We start from the raw sequence: 19137 nt of genomic DNA, 5'->3' as shown, positions 1-19137 counted from the left end.
TCGATAGAATTTCAAGTATTCTCTTTGTGGTGTGGAAGAAGACATAGCTTGACTAGCAGTATTAAGAAAGGCTTCCTGGAAGAATTTGGCAACCAACTCAGCTTTTATGAAAGAAAGATCTAGGATAGGGTGGTCATTTCCAGCTGAGGCAACAGCTGCCACAAAGCCGTGAAGTCGTAAGACATATTATGGTAGGGAATGAGAATGGCTTAAGAATGGACTTTGTTAACTAACTAGAATGTAAATAAAAACTTGAAATGAAAAAGCAAAAAGAATGGGCTTGTGATAGGCTGTGGGGTAGGAGAAGCTGGTCATGAAGTAGACTTTGTTCTTCAGGCCTTTCAGGAGTTCCTCTAATGCCTCAGTTTCCATATCCTTCATAGCCCTGGCTGTTCTGACCTTATCCCATGGTGTGTCCATAGCCTCCTTCACATGTGGCCCCTAACTGGAGATGCATATTCTATACTGCTCTGAGCTCTGTGGCCTACACTGGTGTCAGTACCTGCCTTGATGAAAACACATTCTCAGTGTTTTAGAGATGAATGTTCTCGGTAATTGTATTGAATGTCGCCATAAACGTTATATGACTGGTTTTTCCTGATGTTCGTAGTTCTTCCTTTTTGTTTATGGTTTGTGTTTTTAACGAGTTTGTCTGATAGCTGGGTACAGTGGGAAGATTAGGGCTCAAAATCCCAGCTCCCACTCCTACTGGATTTGACAATTTGGGCACATGGCTTCAACTCAGACCGGTTTTCTTATCTATAAAGTAGAGGTGATAATCATAATGCAAACATTTATAACATACGTACCAGGTACTGTTCTCAGGGCTTCCTATCTATTAACTCACTGAATCCTCACAGCAACCCTGTTAGGTTGTGAGCTAGTACTCTGTTAGCTACTATTATTATCCTCATTTTGCAGATAGGGCAGTTGGGGACCTAGAGAGATTAAATAACTTTCCCAAAGTTGTATGGCTAGTGATGAACCGAGCTGGGGTTTGAACCCAGACACTCTGATTCCAGAGTCCAAGCTTGTAAGCACTCAGCCCTACCACATTGTGAGGGCTTTGAAGGTGAAAATGGTTACCAAGCACATGGCATAGGTATGCAGTAGGTCCTTCAAAGAAGTTAGCTCCCGTCCCTTCCCCTATGCGCTGTCCTCAACTAGCCCTACTTTTTCCAACCGAACCTCTCATTATTCCTTTTGCTAAATCCTTCTGCCTGACTTACTTCTCCACCAGTCCCTGAATAGAGGTTTCATGTTCTCATGGTAATTCATGCCATTCTCCTTAGAATGCCTCCACCTCCTCCCCTGATCCTGATGTGCTTTATTTAATAAGTCATATTTTCTGATTCTTCATTTTACATTTTCCATAGTTGTGGGACCATACGTGAAGAAAATCCTCTGCGAAGAGCTAGGCGCCCCTGCAAACTCAGCAGTTAATTGTGTCCCTCTGGAGGACTTTGGAGGCCACCACCCTGACCCCAATCTTACCTATGCTGCTGACCTGGTGGAGACCATGAAAACAGGAGAACACGACTTTGGGGCTGCCTTTGATGGAGATGGGGTGGGTGCACGTGAGTTTAAGTGAACTATGATTATAGACCAGGCCTGGTCCTTCAAAGTGGGAAAAAGCAGGCTGCTTCTGTTGGGCCCTGTGGACTTCATGAGTGAGTGACAGTCAGGGCTAAGTTATTAGAAGACTCTCTTGAACAGGAATGAGTCCTTGAAATCTATCCCATGTGTTTAGTTTTAGACATTCATGTTTTCTTTTTTTTTTTTTTTAATAAATTTTAAAAAAGATTTTATTTATTCATGAGAGATACAAAGAGAAAGAGGCAGAGACACAGACAGAGGGAGAAGCAGGCTCCATGCAGGGAGCCCGACGTGGGACTCGATCCCGGGCCTCCAGGATCACGCCCTGGGCTGAAGGCGGCGCTAAACCGCTGAGCCACCTGGGCTGCCCTAGACATTCATGTTTTCTAAGAGTGGCAGGGTGATCAGGGCTCAGTTGTGATATGATGACTGGTGTGCTTCATGAGCTGGTCACGTTCTAGAAATCCATCCTAGGTTTATTCAACCCCTGGAAAAGGTTTTGGCATTATAATATAACCATTTGTTCATTCACCTTAGCTAAATGATAAAACTATAATGAGAGAATTAACCTTTTATTCTTTCTCTACAATTAGTATCTTTATAATAAACAGGCTGTTTTATTTACACTGGGGACTATAAAACAGACAAGGAAGAGATGTATTTTAGTTAGGTTTATATCCTTGGTACTTAGAGATGGTATACTTAGCTGAAAAAAATTTTTGTTGCTCTGTTCCTTAAATTCAGCTAGAACCCATTATTTCTTAAAAATTTAACTTTCCAATATCAAAATTTTCAGAATCTTTCTGAAGCAGTGCATGATGGGAGTTTTCCTCCATACTGAGTTACTTGAGTACTTCCTGTATACCAGGCACCAAGGAAGCAGTGATGGTGGCAGCATGTTTTGCTGGTTTCTGCATCAAAATGAAGGGGTCATAATTTAGGAGCCCTTTCTTGAAGAAATCTGCTTTGTCCCTTGAAAGATGCCTGGTAGACTCACCAAACTATGTGAATAGCCAACATTTCCTTTCTTATTTCAATTTCTTCTCTCCTCTGGGAGAGAGGTGATTGATTCCAGAGTTTGGAAAAGGTCTGGGAGGTTAAAGTCAGCTGGCCTCTGGAGGAAGAACAGAGTTTTCGGTTCAGAAGGAGTTTCAATTCACTTTAATTGAAAACAGTTTTAGATTTTTGGCATGGGGATGCCTTGGGCACCGTGGTACTATACAGATCCATTAGAAACAAAGTCCAGTGTTTAGAACCCAGTATGAATAAAAGCATCCGTTTTAAAGTTTATCATTTAAAATTCTATAACCCCTCCCCTGCCCCAATGTAAGATAGTTTGTTTTTTTTCAGCAGTTTTATTAAAAGCTCTTCCTTTGAATTCCCCCTTCTCCCAAAGGATCGAAACATGATTCTTGGCAAGCATGGTTTCTTTGTGAACCCTTCAGACTCCGTGGCTGTCATTGCTGCCAACATCTTCAGCATTCCATATTTCCAGCAAACTGGGGTCCGAGGCTTTGCCCGCAGTATGCCTACCAGTGGGGCCCTGGACAGGTAAGTCTCTCAATTCCCTTGCCTCACCAGGCTCTTCTCTATGTTAAGAACATTCTTCTTCCCCTTGCAGCAAGAGCATCTGAGGTATAGTATATGCGAAATGTTTATTGTATTACAAATTTTTATTGAAGTATAATCAATATACAGTGTTTTATTAGTTTCAGGCGTATAATATATTGATTCGGCAATTCTATGTATTGCTTGGTACTCACCACAATAAATGGAGTCCCCATCTTATGGTTACGCATAACCATATGATGTTATTGCAATATGTCTGACTATAGTCCCAATACTGTGCTTTTCATGTCTGTGACTTGTACTTCTTAATCCACATCTCCTATTTCAGCATCCCCCACCCACCTCCCCTCTGGCAGCCGCTCATTTGTTCTTTGTATTTAAGAGTCTGTTTGTGCGTTTGTTTTGCTTTTTATATTCCACATATTAGTGTTTAGTTTATGAAGAGTGGGTGGGTTTATTTCTGGGTTAGATGTCCCCTCCCCATGCTTCCTTATGACCCTGCACTTCTCCCATTCCAGCACTTACCACACTGTTCTGATAGCTTGTTTGCTTAACTGTCTGTTCTGCTAGACTGTAAACTTCTACAGAGCAAAGACTATCTTATTTATTCATTTATATCCCATAGTGTGCCTGGTACGTAGTAGGACACACACTCAACACACCTTTAAAAAGTGAACAATTAGGGCAGCCCGGGTGGCTCAGCAGTTTAGCGGCACCTTCAGCTCAGGGTATGATCCTGGAGACCTGGGATCGAGTCCCATGTCCGGCTTCCTGCATGGAGTCTGCTTCTCCCTCTGCCTGTGTCTCTGCCTCTCTCTCTCTCTCTGTGTCTCTCATGAATAAATAAATATAATCTTTTTTTTTTTAAAAAAAGGGAACAATCAAACGTTAATGAAGAAAGGAACAGATGGCGGCCTCACTACCCTGAAGACATCATTCTAGGGAATCATCACTGTCCTTTAGCACAGGTGCACAGTTTGAGCAAAAGAGTGATTTGAAGTAAGATGAGTGTATCAAAGAACTTTCAGAAAGACGTTCCACCTCCAGCCCTTGCTGGATGCCCATCCATACCCAAACACAGTATAGGTTCATTTATCCCAAATGCAAATAAACAGAAAGCTCAAATAGTTAAGGAAAATTATATTCAGTTTTTATAAGAAAGGAACCAGTGACAATAAACACTTGACATCTCTGATTTGCTTATTTATTTATTTATTTATTTATTTATTTATTTATTTATTTATTTATTTCATAGCCCCTCATTTAAAAAGGCTTTAAGGTGTCTTGTGAGACTGCATGTAAAACAATTGCAAAAATATAAGAAATAAATGAAGATTAGGGAGAATGTTAATTAGAATGTGTTAGGTGCCCAGTAAATCTTTGCTGAATGAATGGATAAGGAATGAGTGAATGAATAAAAGGTCAAGGTCAGAGAAGAAAGCAAAATGGATATAGCTAGGTTCTTCTAGTAATAAATAATGTTTGTTGAACATGGCCTTGTGCTAGACACTGAGTACTTTGTGTTTTAAGTCATTTAATTATCAAGCCAACCTCGCGAGGTCAATGCTATCTATAATCCTACTTTACAGGTGGGAAAACAAAAGGACAAGGAAATAAAGTTACTTGCCTGAGATTACCCTGTTAGTAAATGGCTGAGTCAGAATTTGAACCCAGAACCTTTGTTTCTAATTGGCCCAACTGGGCCATGTAGTAGTTTCCTACTGTGGGGGAGGGGAGAAGTGTGTTATAGAATTAGTGCTGACTTCCTTCTGCTAAGAAGAAGTTAATGACTAATATTCATAGAGTGGTTTATACTCTACACGGAGCTTTTTAACATTCACCATCTTAAATGATCCTCAGAGCAATCCTATCCTAAAGAAGAGGAACCTAAAGGTCAGAGAGGTTAGCTGTCTTGTTGAGGACCCGATAGCTAAATCAGAGCTAGAATTAGAACCTGGTGCTTCTGCCTCCACAGCCTGCACTTGAAGTTGTGAGCTGGTTTCAGCCAGGCTGTAATTAGATCTAGCAGGTCTAATTCTATGTCATCCAAGAGCAGTTTAATTCTAAATTTTGGAAAAATTAATAATCTAAATACAGAATCACAATGGAAATAACTCATTACCCAGGTAAAAGTTTATTGTACTTTGAGCTTTCAAGATTATAGATTTAATTTTCCTCAAATGTTAGCATCTGACATTGCTTTGCTAGCAATAAGATGAGCATTCTGGAAGGCAGAACTTATTAAAACAGTGAATGAAATGCAGATTATTCCTCCTTTTCAGAGGGAAAGGGATCTTTTAAAAAAAAAAAAGTCATTTAAAAGTCTTAAATAGTCTACAGATACATAGAAAGGAGTAAAAGATGTGTTGAAGGGGACAAGGGACCAAGGAGCAGTGTGCAGAAGTTGTACAAATGGGAGACCCCCTGGACTCTGTCCTTTCTGGGCCTTCTGGTGAAATGAAAGGAGCATTGACAGGGCAGCTGAATAGCAGGCTGTTGGTCATCCTGGCTGTGTGACCTTAGGCTGGTCACATAACCTACACCCTGTGTCCTTTTCTGTAAAATGGTGATCTCTTAGACCCAATATTCTATGATTCTGTGATTCTAATTGCAGCATAACATCACTCTTTTGTTCTCTATGGAGTGGTGACAGATGCAGTCTGTATCCAAAACATGTTGAGTTTAAATAGCCTCAAAATTAGCTTTGCACATTTTTGCTTCTGTTGCTTCTTCTAAGATATTAAACTCAGTGACCTGAATTAATTCTTCCTTCTTCCTCTTCTACCCCCTCCTCTGACTCCACGTATAATGGCCCATTGTGCACAAGTTTTCTCCTACGATTTTCCACCCATCTTAGAATTATGTGTACCTCTGAGCAATGCTAAATGGGACCCTTGATTACAATAATGGTTGCTAGTTTTCCTCCTTCACGTGGCTAAGCTAACAGTCCTGCTGTGATGTAACTTTGATTTCATGCCTTTGAAGGGTGGCTAATGCTACAAAGATCGCTTTGTATGAAACCCCGACTGGCTGGAAGTTTTTCGGGAATTTGATGGATGCAAGCAAACTGTCCCTTTGTGGGGAAGAGAGCTTCGGGACTGGTGAGTGCGTGGCCTGTGCTATCGTTTCCTTGCCTGTAAACATGACTTGTGGGGAACGCTTCCCACTGCTAAGGCAGGACTGAAATAGCACCCGTGGCTGATGTGGCCTAAATCAAGATGCAGTTTATTTATAACAACCCTGATGAAGTATACACATTTGAAAAGCCATGAGTGTGCTCAGCTGAGGAGGGCTAATTTTACTTCCAGAGGATTGCATCCACTAAGACAGGAAGTTTGGGGGCCTCCTGGGCGGCATGGTTAGTGCGTCTGTAGAGATTAAACAGAGCGATAAACATAGGTTTCTTCCCTCCGTGGTCAAGGAAACTTTTATAAATGTTTTCCTTTCTGGAAAGAAATATGGTGGAGCGAGTCAGTTTTTCGTTTTTATTTAAAAGGAGGTTTCAGTGCAGCATTAAATCTTTATCTTTCACAGGCCCAAGTTTGCTGTGGCAACAAGTTATGATTCATTTCGGTTAAAAGAAAGGAAACTGTTAGGGTGGAACATTTGCTAGGTGGTCAAGAAATTAAAAATATGTCCTTGTCCATGAGGATGTCTGCATAAATTGTTAGTCTGAGGAGAGAGGGGAACGTGGTGGCATGCTGGGGAGACGTTTCAGGACCCTTACACCCTACTTTCTGTGCTCTCCTTCCTCCTCTCTACCTGTCTGTCCAAATACTGAAGTCCTAACTTCCATGACCTTCCCTATTGCCTCCTCCGACCTACATCAGTTTCTCACCTCTTGAAACATCCATTCAGGCACATGGCCCTTTAGTCTTTTTACCCAATATTTTGAAGTAAAAGGACTGATCTTGGTCCTTCAGTACCAAAGCAAAGCAAGGATCAAAATCGAGCCTTCTCTAAGCCTTGCAACTGAGTTGTAGTTCATACTAGGTTAAAGAAAGGAGAATGCTGATTTTATTTCATTTCTTACAAAATCTGGCATAGGATCGGTAGAATGAGCTGGTAAATTTGAGACATGTATATACAAAGTTCTTAGAAATTTGGTATCCCTGAGGGAGTTGTAATGCTCCTTGGTAATGAATTGTTTTGATAGAATTGGAGAATATAAAAAAGATAGATGAATCTTGGGGTTGAACAGTGTCCACCAAGAAGAATTGATGGTTTCTGAACATTCTCTGTCTTTGGTCAGGGAATACAAGGCCACTGCTTAGCCCTATCCTACTTCATAAATATGGATGATGCCATGTTACTCCATGGGATACCAGATGAATGTCCACGAGCCGATGAGGGTGGTCTTATTCCATGAAATACCCACCCCTTCCCAATGTTATCAAGTACAGGCTTGCTTTCAGTCATTCTTTTTTATAGATGAAGCTGTCTTTGAAGGCAAGGGACCATGTCTTAACCTTTGGTTCCCTAACCCCCTGTACATGTATCAATGCTGAACATAGTGAAAGGGAGAAAAGTTTAGAACAAGGTTTCCCAGGGTGTATGGGTGTGTGGAAGGATACTAATTCCAGAACAGGGTTCTGAGTTCAGTAGAGATTGGGAAACTTAGAATATAGCTCTCTGTCTTGGATATTCATAATAAAATTAGCATTCAAAGATTCCAAAACATTCTACTGTAAGGAATCCTCTTTATACAGTTTTACCTAAACGTACTTAGCTGTATCTCTCTCTCTCTGTCGTGTGTGTGTGTGTGTGTGTGTGTGTGTGTGTGTGTGTGTTATATCTAGTAACATCTTGGCCCTACAGATCCATGTGGGAAGCACTGGGCAAGGTGAGTCCAAACCCTGGAGCCATATAGGAGTCCCTGATATGGACTGGCTGAGAACAAACTTGGAGACAGCAAGTGGTTCCTTTCACATGACAGGGCTTCACCTACTGGAAGGCAGCTTACGGGTCCTCTCCTCTCCAGGCTACCCATCCTTAGTTTCCCTGGTCATTCCTCACTTCACATTGTTTATATACCCAGCTACCAGCTTCTAGATGCTTCCAAGTTCACCGGGCCCCTTAGATCATGTCCAGAACTGAGCCCAAATCTCCAAATGACCTAACTGAGAAGTAAAGACTAGAGTGGAATGATTATTTCTAGAGAACTGGACCCTGTGCTTTTTTTGGAAATAGCTTTCATTTATGTTAGCTTTCAGGACAGTTCATAATACTGTTTAGCCCATATAATGAGGATAATTAATCCCCTTTAATTTTGTACTCAGGCAAATTTGCCACGAAAGTTTGTTGTTCATTTGAGGGATTGATTTCTTTGAACCCAGACATTAGACTTTAAATTATTTCTTGCTAAAGTTTCTACCTCTTTATTTATTGACCGATTCAAATACTAAGTGCCAACCATGATTTTATCTTCCCTTAGATGTCTCTTCTATCCAAAGAAAAAATGCATCATGAGAATGATCCACAAGCTTTCCCTTTGAAAAAAGAGAAAATTGTTCTGTAATGTTTCTGAAATAAACATTTTAAAAACCAAGCTGCATAGCTATGGGTCTCTACTGCTGTGAATGAGTGGCAGCTGAAGTCATTTAACTGAACTTCTGATCTTGTTTATAGAGGAGTTAATTTCCACCTGCTAGTTCCTTTCTGGTGACTGCTTCCTGAAGTTTCTTTACAATTTCTCAGAGTGGACATTAGTGATTAAACAAGCCTTGCAGTATTTCAATTCTATAGCTTCATTGAGTACAGGGTCATTTATTTCCGTATTTTTTCAGGTGAGAGCAGAGGCAATTTCTCAGGAAAGCCTCCCTAACCTTCCACTGTGGGTCCAGTCCCCTTCTTATTGACTCCCATGGCATATACATTTGTTGCGTATATTATAGCTGTAATTTTAAAATTATTTATGGTTACTTAACTAAAATCTGTTGGCAGCACTAGACTATAAGTTCCGTGAAGACAGGAATTACATCTGTCTTATTCTCCATCATATCCCCAGAGCCTCCTATACAGGCCAGCATGGAATAGGGGCTCAGCAAACACTTGTTCAATGCATGAGTGAATGAACACACTATTCACTTGGTACCTTCCATTTAGATAAATAGAATCCTAGTGTTGGAAATGAACAGTCTTTAAAAGTCATTCAGTGTGATTTCCTGTGTGTTGTTGGAATCATAGTTGGCAGTCAGTGCTCTTCTACTTAAGCACCCATCTCAGTGAAGAATCCTTACCTGATGTTTTGAAGCCATCTGCCACTCTTGTGGGGACTCTAACACCATTCCCACTCTGTAGTCCAGAGTCAGGGACCCAAGGTCTTTGTTGAGCTTTTATAAAGGAAAGGAAGTTGACTTGCAAAGAAGTGCAAAGGAGTCAGACTTCAGAAGAACTGGCTCACCAAATAAAACAAACCATCAGCATTTCAAAACACAAGCCATAATATTACCAATGTTACCAAGCATACATTAGTCTGTCCGTGATGGAGGAACAGCAAGTGTCCACAGGATTACCATAGCCACAGAGGTTAGGACACTTCCTCACACATCAGCATTACAAATGCCAGGGTAAAGCGACTCAGAAATGGGCCCCAGAACTAGACAGGGTGAACCTATTATTTTGGGTTGATCTCATGATGCAAAGTTATTTTTCCCCCTAACTGTGGATGATGATACACTTGTTTATACACAATGGCAGAGGACAAAATGGTGTTCTGTCTGGCCTTGAATTTTTTGGGAAATTGGGAAGGAAATAGAAAGTGCAGTCCCAGATAGAATAGAATATCACTGCCTTTGAAATTCTCCCTCAGGAAAATGGAGGGCTGGGACAGAGGGTTAGGAAAGAGTTGAGGACGAACCAGGTATCATATAGAAATATGCCAGCAAATTGTGATCTGGCCAGGTCTAGAGGTTAGTAACATTTTTTCCTGTTTCATCTTTAAAAGGTTTTAGCAATGATGCATCATATAGGAGTGATAACTTGAAGGAGCACAGCATTGATGCTTTGCAAATTTCTTTTAATTTCTTGTGAAAAGTTTTTCATGTTTGTACTTCTTTTCATTGACTCATTCCTCAAATGTGTATTGAACTTTAACTGTATCCCAGATACTGAGTGAGACTTTGGGGCATAGTGGGTATGATCTAGTGCAGGGCTCTGTAGAGTCCACATTTGGGAAAAGAAGTCAGGCTGTAATCAGGTAATTACAAGCGTGCAAAATGATCAGTGGTGAAGGACAGGGTGCCCTGGATGCTTTACTGTCAGGTAACCTGGTTCTGTGGTGTAGGGGATTTGATTTTCTGTCTGGTTCTCAGCACATTCTAATTTGCAGATACATTTGCTGATACATTTTCCTGTAGGTAAAGTCCCCATGGAAAAGTTAGAACATCCTGTCTCTGGAGATTTCCCAGACAGACTACCCCACTAAAACTAGGCTGATAACCTAATTATAACTAACTCAGTTAAACTATTACCTGCATGTCCATCTCCCTCACCTGTATGTCTATGCTTATCTGTGAGGGCAAGGAACATGTCTTATTCATCTTGGTATTTTCTCATGTACTTGGAACATGGTAGGCACTGATTTGTATTTGTTGAGTATAAAATGGAGTTTGGGTTAAGACATGGTTCTTGCCTGTCAGATGCTTACTAGATTCCTCCAAAAGAAACAGTTCCAGGGTTAGTCACAAGGCAGTTCTGGGTTAATTGCTAAATGGAAGGTCTGGAGGTTGCTGGGGGAGAGCCCCTGAAGGTTGGAGTGATCTGGAAAGCCTGAGGAGCTTACTTGTCCTTTCAGAGTAAATTCATTTGTGTAATAAAAGCCAAAGAAGACAAGACTGTGGACAGAGCAGCTCTGCTGAACCTCCCAGCCAGTCAGCTGGCATCTGACCATTCTTGGGGCAAACTCTTATTGACTGTGTGCCAGACACACCAGCTAGGGATACAGCTCATGGTCTAGGTGGGGTAAGAACAGATAGGGGTGTTAGATAGACTAGGGGTGAGCATGGAGGGAAACAAGAAAGCCATCCTGGGCTGGGGTGAAGTTGAAAGTAATTGCAGATGTTAGCCAGGCAAATAGGTGTTTATGGAGTGGAAATTTTCAGGCAGAGAGAATAGCGTGTGTAGAAGACCAAAGGGGAGGAGTACCTGAGTGGTGCCATTGGCTGAGCATCTGACTCTTGGTTTCAGCTTCAGTCTGATCTCAGGGTTGCAGGATTGAGCCCTGTGTTAGGGTCTGCACTCAGCAAAGAGCCTGCTTTTGTTTCTCTCTCTCCCTCACCCCCTACCCCTCCCCACCCTTTCTCTCTAAAATGAGTAAAATAAATCTTTTTTTTAAAAAGATGAAGAAGACCAAAGGGGAGCTAAAGATGGACAGAGAAAGAGAAAGACAGATGCAAGTGTTTTCAGACAACTCCATATAGCTCTATTTCACTTGCCATTGCCCCATCCTGAGACCCATCCTCTGGCAGAGGCAGGCAACCAGCACTCCCTAGATGCCCATACTGGTAAATTGAACCTGATCCCTAAACTGTTGGCTTTTGGCTCCCTCAGCAAGGATTGACATTTTTCTTGGCTGAGGCCCAGAGTACACCGTGACTGAGCTGGGTTTATACTTATCACAAGGTGCTGATTAGGCTAAAGCGAAGTGGCAGGTGTTTGAAGATGCTGATGGGGCAGGATTCCCATGCACTCAGTCCGTGAGCTGGCCCAAGTGTGAAGACACCCAGTGCAAACCCCACCTCTGCCTGTGTGTCAGCTAGGACACAGAGGGGTGTTTGCTGGCAGTGTTTCCCTTTTCTCAAAATTATGGGAGCTTGGCTTCTTTTCCTCTTTTTAAATTAAAAGAAATGATGCCAATAATTCACATTCATAGTAGGAAAATTAGATGAGGAAGAAGAGGAAAACTCTGTAATGCCACTGTCCAGAGAAAGAAACATACTGGGTCCTATTCCATTTTCTTTACCAATATGTACAGTTAAGAGAGATTCTTTCTGAAAGTTTAATAAGATAGTGGAAAGCCCTCATTTTCCCCAAATGTTTCTTTGTTTTTCTCTTATCCATAATAGTATTTTGCATTTATACAGTACTTAACAGTTCATAAATATTTCAACTCTCTTATCACAGTAAAGTCTTACAGTTGTGTGAAAAAGGTAACATTATCCCCATTTTATAGTCAAAGACACCGAGACTTAGAAAAATTAAGGTAATAAGTAACAGAGTTTCAGATTCTGGTTTTGTGACGTTTAAATATAAAGCATCTTCCACTGAAACACAACTGCCATGACTACATAAGCAGCAACTTTAGAAACACACACACATATACACTATTGCCTTATTTTTTTATTTTTATTTTGTTAACTAATAGCTTGTCATCATTCATCAGAATCCTAAAGAAAATGAAATGTGCCCAGACTTTTGGAGCACCTGGGTGGCTCAGTTGGTTGAACATCTGACTCTTGATTACAGCGCAGGTCATGATCTCAGGATCCTGAGATTGAGCCCCATATTGAGCTACATGCTCAGCAGGGAGTCTACTTGAGATTCTCTCCCTCTGTCTCTTCCCTGTTCTCTCTCTAAAATAAGTAAATGAAAGAAAGAAAGAAAGAAAGAAAGAAAGAAAGAAAGAAAGAAAGAAAGAAAGAAAGGAAAGAAAGAAAATGTACCCAGACTTTCTGAGTATTAAAGTTACCTAGAGTTTTGATAACATGAAGGTAATTAGTGAGAGTAGTTAGAATTTCCAGAGAGACTAGAGATTGTGCAAATGGAATAGAATATTCGAGTATGTTATCCAAGGCAGATGATATTTTGTTGGTGATATTAGGTATGTGACTTACTTATCTCCAAGTAACTTGGTCAGAGTTGGGTAAGATGTTTAGATTTTATTTTCATTTCCTCATAAAATAAAAAGCTGAATTATTTACTTAGAACAGGAAAAGCACAAAGGATAACTGCCTCCTATGTTCTCAGTCTAGCCTAAAGAAATAAATAAATACAAAATAAGAAAAAGAAGAGAAAAAGGAAGGAAGGAAGAAAAATACCCATGGGAGCACAGACAAATAATTCCAAGTTGTATACTTTTGTCATGAATTCTCAATATATAGGAGAAGCTGCCAGAATCTTGCTGCTCAGGGTGAACTATTGCCAAAACATCATTTGTAAACACTATAAGAGCCAGAGAGCTAATTTCTGTTCCTTGAGATAGCAATACAGGCAAATATAAAAGTTCATAGATAATAAAATCAGGTAAACCAAAAAATTGTTACATAAGGTGCTAAAAGTATTGCCTAACCTCCAGTTTTGTCAGCCTCCAAGTTCTGACAACTGTTGTTTATAAAAGTGGTATCTTACTGAAGAGATCTTTTGAAAAAAGTTGGTGTTTTTATGAACCAAACAAGAGAAGGAAAAAATATTGTAGTAGATTAATTAACTGATGAACAACTGTAAAGGAATGCAGTGGATGAGTTTATTCCATGTGCTATTCTAGTCACCAGACTTAGTTTTAAGGATAAGTATGAGATGTCTCTAAGAAATATGTAAAAAGTGGGGTGAAAGGCTCATAAATAGATGATTAAGGAATATGGCACCACAGCAGAGGTTTTGAGCAGGTTGCTATGGGAGAAGAAAGAGAAAGAAAGTAGCTCATAACTGAGTAGGGAAGCTGGAAACTAGTCCCAGATGGGAGAGGACATTTGAGTTGGGTCTAAAAGGATGAAAAGAGGAAGGAAACAAACTTAACTCATACTTATTACATAGCCAGCATTGTGAGATACTTGATGTTCTAGGAAGAGTAAGACCCAGTGGGAAGTCAAGAAGTGCACAAAGGCACATAAAGAATTCAAGGTATACTAATATACAAAGCACTGTCAGAGAGGGGTTGTACTGAGTCCTATTCAGAAGTCAGAAAGTAGCGCTCAATATGGTCCTCGTGTGGTGTGTTTTGTTTTTTGTTTTGTTTTGTTTCCTTTTTAGCATTAGGATGTTAAGGTTAAAAAACGAGAGTTGTGTCCCACATCAGGTTCTTGGAAAAGGGTCTCCGTGCTTAGAAGCACATCCAGATGAGCGAATCTGTGAGTTTTTTTTTTTTTTTTTTTTTTTTTTCTGTGAGTTTTGGTAAAGATTTTAGCAAGTGCCTTAGAAGGGGACAGATGTGCCATAGTTGATCTAACCAAATCCCTGTTGGTTAAAGTAAGATGTCCTAGATTGGGGTTGCTGGATCCACAAGTAGATCCATTTTTAAGACTTTGATACTTTTTGCCAAATTACTCTCCAGAAGATTATACCTTTCCCTGCAGCAGCATGCTGAAATCCCACTTCCCTTATACCTCTTCTGGTACTGGGTATTCTCATTTAAAAATCTGTGGCCATTTGTCAAGCAAGTTGCAATTTCCTATTGTAGTTTTAACTTTAATTTGCTTTAAAAAATAATACTAGCTTCTTATGTAATTGGGTACCTGTATTTATTCTTTGGTGATTGTTTATATCCTTGGCCTATTTTTCTATTGAAATCTCACTTTTTTTTTGTTAATACATAAATTTTTTTCTATACTGAGGTGAATTAAACATCTACTTTATATTGCAAATGTGGTTTTTTAAAAAGTTTTCTAGTGGCCTTTTATCTACAGCTATTTTGCTGGTAGAAATGATCATTTTTAATAGACAGATACATATTTTTCCTTTATGAATTCTGAATTTACCTGTATTTGCCATCCCCATGACTTAAAAAATATATTTATATATTTTTTCTATTATATTTCTATTATATATTTAAATTATATTTATATCTCTATATATATTTTATTTATACATCTCTTTGAGGATTTAAAGGTTTCCAAATTTTATATTTCAATGTGTAATCCATCTGAAAATCTTTTTTGGTACAGTGTTTTATAGCAGAAAAAGTTGAATTTTTTTCCAACTGTCTAGCTAGTTATCTAAATACTGCTTATAAAAGTAATTCATTCTTTTCCTACAGGCTTGAAGTAACACCTTTATCATATATTCTAGTCATATATGTGTTTGGGTCTCTTTCTAGGTGCTCTCTTTTATTTCATTAAACTACCAGACTTAATTATTGAATATTTATAATGGTGATGTTCTTCTGTTGTTTGGGGTTTGTTTTTTTTTTTTTTTTTTTTTTTTGCTCACATTTATACTTTATAAATGCTATATCAAGTTCCACCAAACTATTCCACTTACATTTTTATTGGCATTTGCTATAAATATCTCTATTACTTTGGGAAGCATCAACTTCTTTTCAATATTATTTTGCTTTGTTCAATATGTGGTTCCTTCCATGTATTCAAGTTCCTCAGTAAAGTTTTATGACTTTTTTGGTTGGGTCTATATGTTTACTCTTGAGTTTATTCCCAAATTGTTTGGAGAAATCACAATTCTCATTGCTGCTTACTGTCCACCTGCCAGGTTCTGATCACATTCGTGAGAAAGATGGACTCTGGGCTGTCCTCGCTTGGCTCTCCATTCTAGCTGCCCGCAAACAGAGTGTGGAGGACATTCTCAAAGATCACTGGCAAAAGTATGGCCGGAATTTCTTCACCAGGTAAGTCACAGCCTGGCTGGGGTACGGAGGTAGGGTGGGGAAGTAGGCAGAGAGAGTTCTCATGTGTACAAATTTTTTTGTCTCTCAAGTGATAATAAAATCCTAGTTCATCTAGCCTCTACAAATTGAGAATTTTTAAAATAATTCAGTCTGGGTCACCTTTTATGTCAGCCACAAAGAAGAGGCTTAAAAATTTAGTTATCATAGTCAAAAGAATAAATGTTTTGTAAGCCTTTTTAAAATGTACTTGCAGGTGGACATGATAATTGCATTGGATTTGGATTCAGAAGAACATATTAGAAATTTATTTCTGCCCCTTTGTGGATTGGGAAATCATTTAACCTCTCTCCAACAGAAAACTGTACTCATTTTTCTCATTTGTAGAAATGGAAATAACAGTCCACCGTTGAGTGGATTAAATGAAATATGAGTCTGAAAGTGTTTTATAAACTCTGGAGCACTCAAAGTATGGAAACTTTTTTTTTCCCTGAAATTATGGAAACAATTATGCTTAGTCTAAATCAACTTTTCTGACTCATTAAAATAGGTCCCCAAGGGCTGCATACTTGTCAATACTTCATTCATTGATTCAATAAATACTGTGTGCCTACTTTCTGCCAGGCACTGGGGATTCAGCAGTGAACAAAATACTTAGAATACTTAGTAATTCTTCTTTGCCTTGCATACTTCTATTTTTAAAAGTCATTAATGTTTTTTTTCAAGTGGTGGCTTTTTACTAATTCCAATATGCCTTTCCCCCGGTAAGCATAAAAATCTAACAAAATTTTTCCTAGACCTCACTGTTCTAATTATTGAAAGGAATTATGAGAAAAAGAAGAGTGGATGAATTGCTTATCTGTAAGAAAGGCATACATGTAATTTCTTTGGACCTCACTTGCCTTTTCTATAAAATAGGTGAGTTAAATTGGAGAATTTAAAAAATACATCACAGATTTAATAGTCCATGATCTCTGGATAGTCTCACAAGAATTAAACCTTAAGCAACTCAGCCTCCTTAATTAGAATGCTTTTCTCGACTTTAGAGACATTCATTGCTGTCTTTCTCCCTCAAGTCATTCTTTTGAGGATGGTATAAGTAAAAACTATCACATGGTACCGCAACAGTAGCCCTGAAAACCAAGACAAGGATCTCTACTTTCTAAGAACCAGAAAAACCTGGTAATTCAGAGCAGTAGTCATGAACTCTCTAGAGCCTAGAATGTCATGAAGACAGGACCATGTCTGTTTTTGTGCTTCATGGGATCACCAAACACTTCACTCATAGTGACACTGTAAATATGCTTTGAATAAATAAATGAATGAATTAACAAGTGAATAGTAGCCACAATGGAATAAGGTTATGAAGGTTTGTTCAGAGAAGGGATCACTCTTGAATCAGTTAAAAGCCTCCTTCTAAAAATCATTTTAACATATTTTTGTTAATTTCAAGTACAGCTAACTATCACAAATAAAGTCTCTAGAACCTGCATTTAGGCACTTTGTGTGCATTCTTTCATGCCAGCCTCAAAACATTTATTGATAAGGCAACAGATTTTGCTAGATGAAGCAACTTGCTCATAGTTGCACAGTTAGTAAGTGATAGAGGCTAGATTCGTAGGTAGTTCTGATGCCAAAGTCCAGATTCTTTTGATTGTGCCCTTTTGTGTCTAGGATTTATAGAACGCTTCCCTCAAACACCCAAAGGTCACAGATGTAAAGCACAAACACCTGGTTATAATTTCTTGCTGTTTATCATTTTAACTAGGGGAAAAAGCTGACTTAAAGATTAAGGAGACTGTTGTCCTTGATTCATAGAATCCTGGAGCCAGAACAGGTTGGCCTTAATTCTCCAGTATTTCTCATGTCTCAGAGGTGTCATCTTGCACATATCATATTTGTTTCACTATCGCAAATAAATATAGACTTTGCTGTCTTGAGCTTCTAAAAAAATAACTCTCTCAAGAGGGTCAAGAAAAGCCACCTGTTGGGGATCCCTGGCTGGCTAAGTGGTTTAGCGCCTGCCTTTGGCCCAGGGCGTGATCCTGGAGACCTGGAATCGAGTCCCACGTTGGGCTCCCTGCATGGAGCCTGCTTCTCCCTCTGCCTGAGTCTCTGCCTCTCTCTCTGTCTCTGTCTCTCATGAATAAATAAATAACATCTTTAAAAAAAAAAAAGGGAAAAAGAAAAGCCACCTGTAAGAGTCTTTAACTTCATAAGAAAGAAATCAAGAACAGTTCTTAGAGTAATAATAATAGTCATAACAGTCAGAATTTCTTTTTTTTTTTTTTTTTGACATTTCTGTGTCTACACCAGCTCTTCTCTGCCAGGGTGAACCCAAAGCAGTTTGGACCAGAATCTACCTTCACTGATAGGACAGGGGTGTTTCAGATATAAAGAGTTAGGGTTTAGCCACTTCTATCTAGTCAGTGAAAACTTGGCCTCCCTTTAGGAAGCTCCTGTGGAGACTGGAACTCTCCTTCACCAAAATCTCAGCAGCCTCAGGCAGGTCCCAGACTGGGAACCATCTCAGCATTTATCCCAAAGAAACTCTAGGAGTTTGGAAGAGAAATGCCTGACTCATGTGTTTCTTGATGCAGAGTCCTCTAGGGAGAGCATTGCATTTAATGATACCTCCTCAGGATGCAGTGATTAAATGTTAGACTTTCTCAAAAGCCTTTGAAGCTTCTAGAGCGAGCTTGTTCTGTAGAAAAGCCAAGATGGGGGTTTTCTGTTTACTCGGAATCTCTTAAACCTTCCCTGAAATCCTGCAAAGCCTTCTTCTCATCCCTGATCTGCTCCCTCCCCAGAGATGGACAAGCTCAGCCTTTTGCCAGCTTCTTCTAAAGTTAGGAGGTTTTAGGGGAGGGCCAAACAAATGATGAAGAAAGTCGTAATCTACCTCAGTGTGATCTGAAGTCAGTGCATGGCCCGACCTTTGTGACTTCTTGCAGGTATGATTACGAGGAGGTGGAGGCTGAGGGTGCCAACAAAATGATGAAGGACTTGGAGGCCCTGATATCTGATCGCTCCTTCGTGGGCAAACAGTTCTCAGTGGGTGACAAAGTTTACACCGTGGAGAAAATTGATAACTTTGAATACAGTGATCCAGTGGATGGAAGCGTTTCAAGGAATCAGGTAGGAACAGATTTATGTGTAGTGGGAGAGAGGCCTCAGAGCTTCATCTCTGAAATCTCAAGAGAATAAGGCAAAAAGCCACTTAATCCTTCGTCCTTTGCTACCTTTTTTTTTTAAATGATTGCCAGCTTTTTGCTGGGTCACATATAACTTGCAAATATACTTGTAGGGAAAATGCCCTGATTCTGTGTACTCCCCTACGGCCCTCATTCTGAGATTCTTAGCCTTGGCTCCAGAGGGATTTTTACATCCCCCAGAATTTTGTGCAAGACATGTGTTGA

The 19137-nt window shown here is 39.6% G+C and overlaps 1 protein-coding gene across 5 annotated transcripts in view; it reads left to right on the top strand.

Annotated features, from left to right (window-relative positions):
* PGM1 (phosphoglucomutase 1) overlaps positions 1-19137 on the top strand; it is a 133225-nt gene that overhangs the window by 37319 nt on the left and 76769 nt on the right. For all 5 annotated transcript variants that reach the window (XR_005359669.1, XM_038537286.1, XM_038537287.1 and 2 more), the window contains exons 5-9: positions 1377-1567; positions 2993-3147; positions 6151-6266; positions 15586-15721; positions 18673-18856. Coding sequence is in view for 4 of the 5 variants with exons in the window: in XM_038537286.1 (XP_038393214.1) it covers positions 1377-1567; positions 2993-3147; positions 6151-6266; positions 15586-15721; positions 18673-18856 (782 nt within the window). In the remaining variant the exon portion in view is untranslated. The remainder of the gene's footprint in view (positions 1-1376; positions 1568-2992; positions 3148-6150; positions 6267-15585; positions 15722-18672; positions 18857-19137) is intronic.

Source organism: Canis lupus, chromosome 5, assembly GCF_011100685.1.
Source record: "Canis lupus familiaris isolate Mischka breed German Shepherd chromosome 5, alternate assembly UU_Cfam_GSD_1.0, whole genome shotgun sequence".
Classification (NCBI taxonomy): domain Eukaryota; kingdom Metazoa; phylum Chordata; class Mammalia; order Carnivora; family Canidae; genus Canis; species Canis lupus.
The sequence above is the reverse complement of the archived record's forward strand: the minus strand, read 5'-3'. Positions and strand labels throughout refer to the sequence as shown.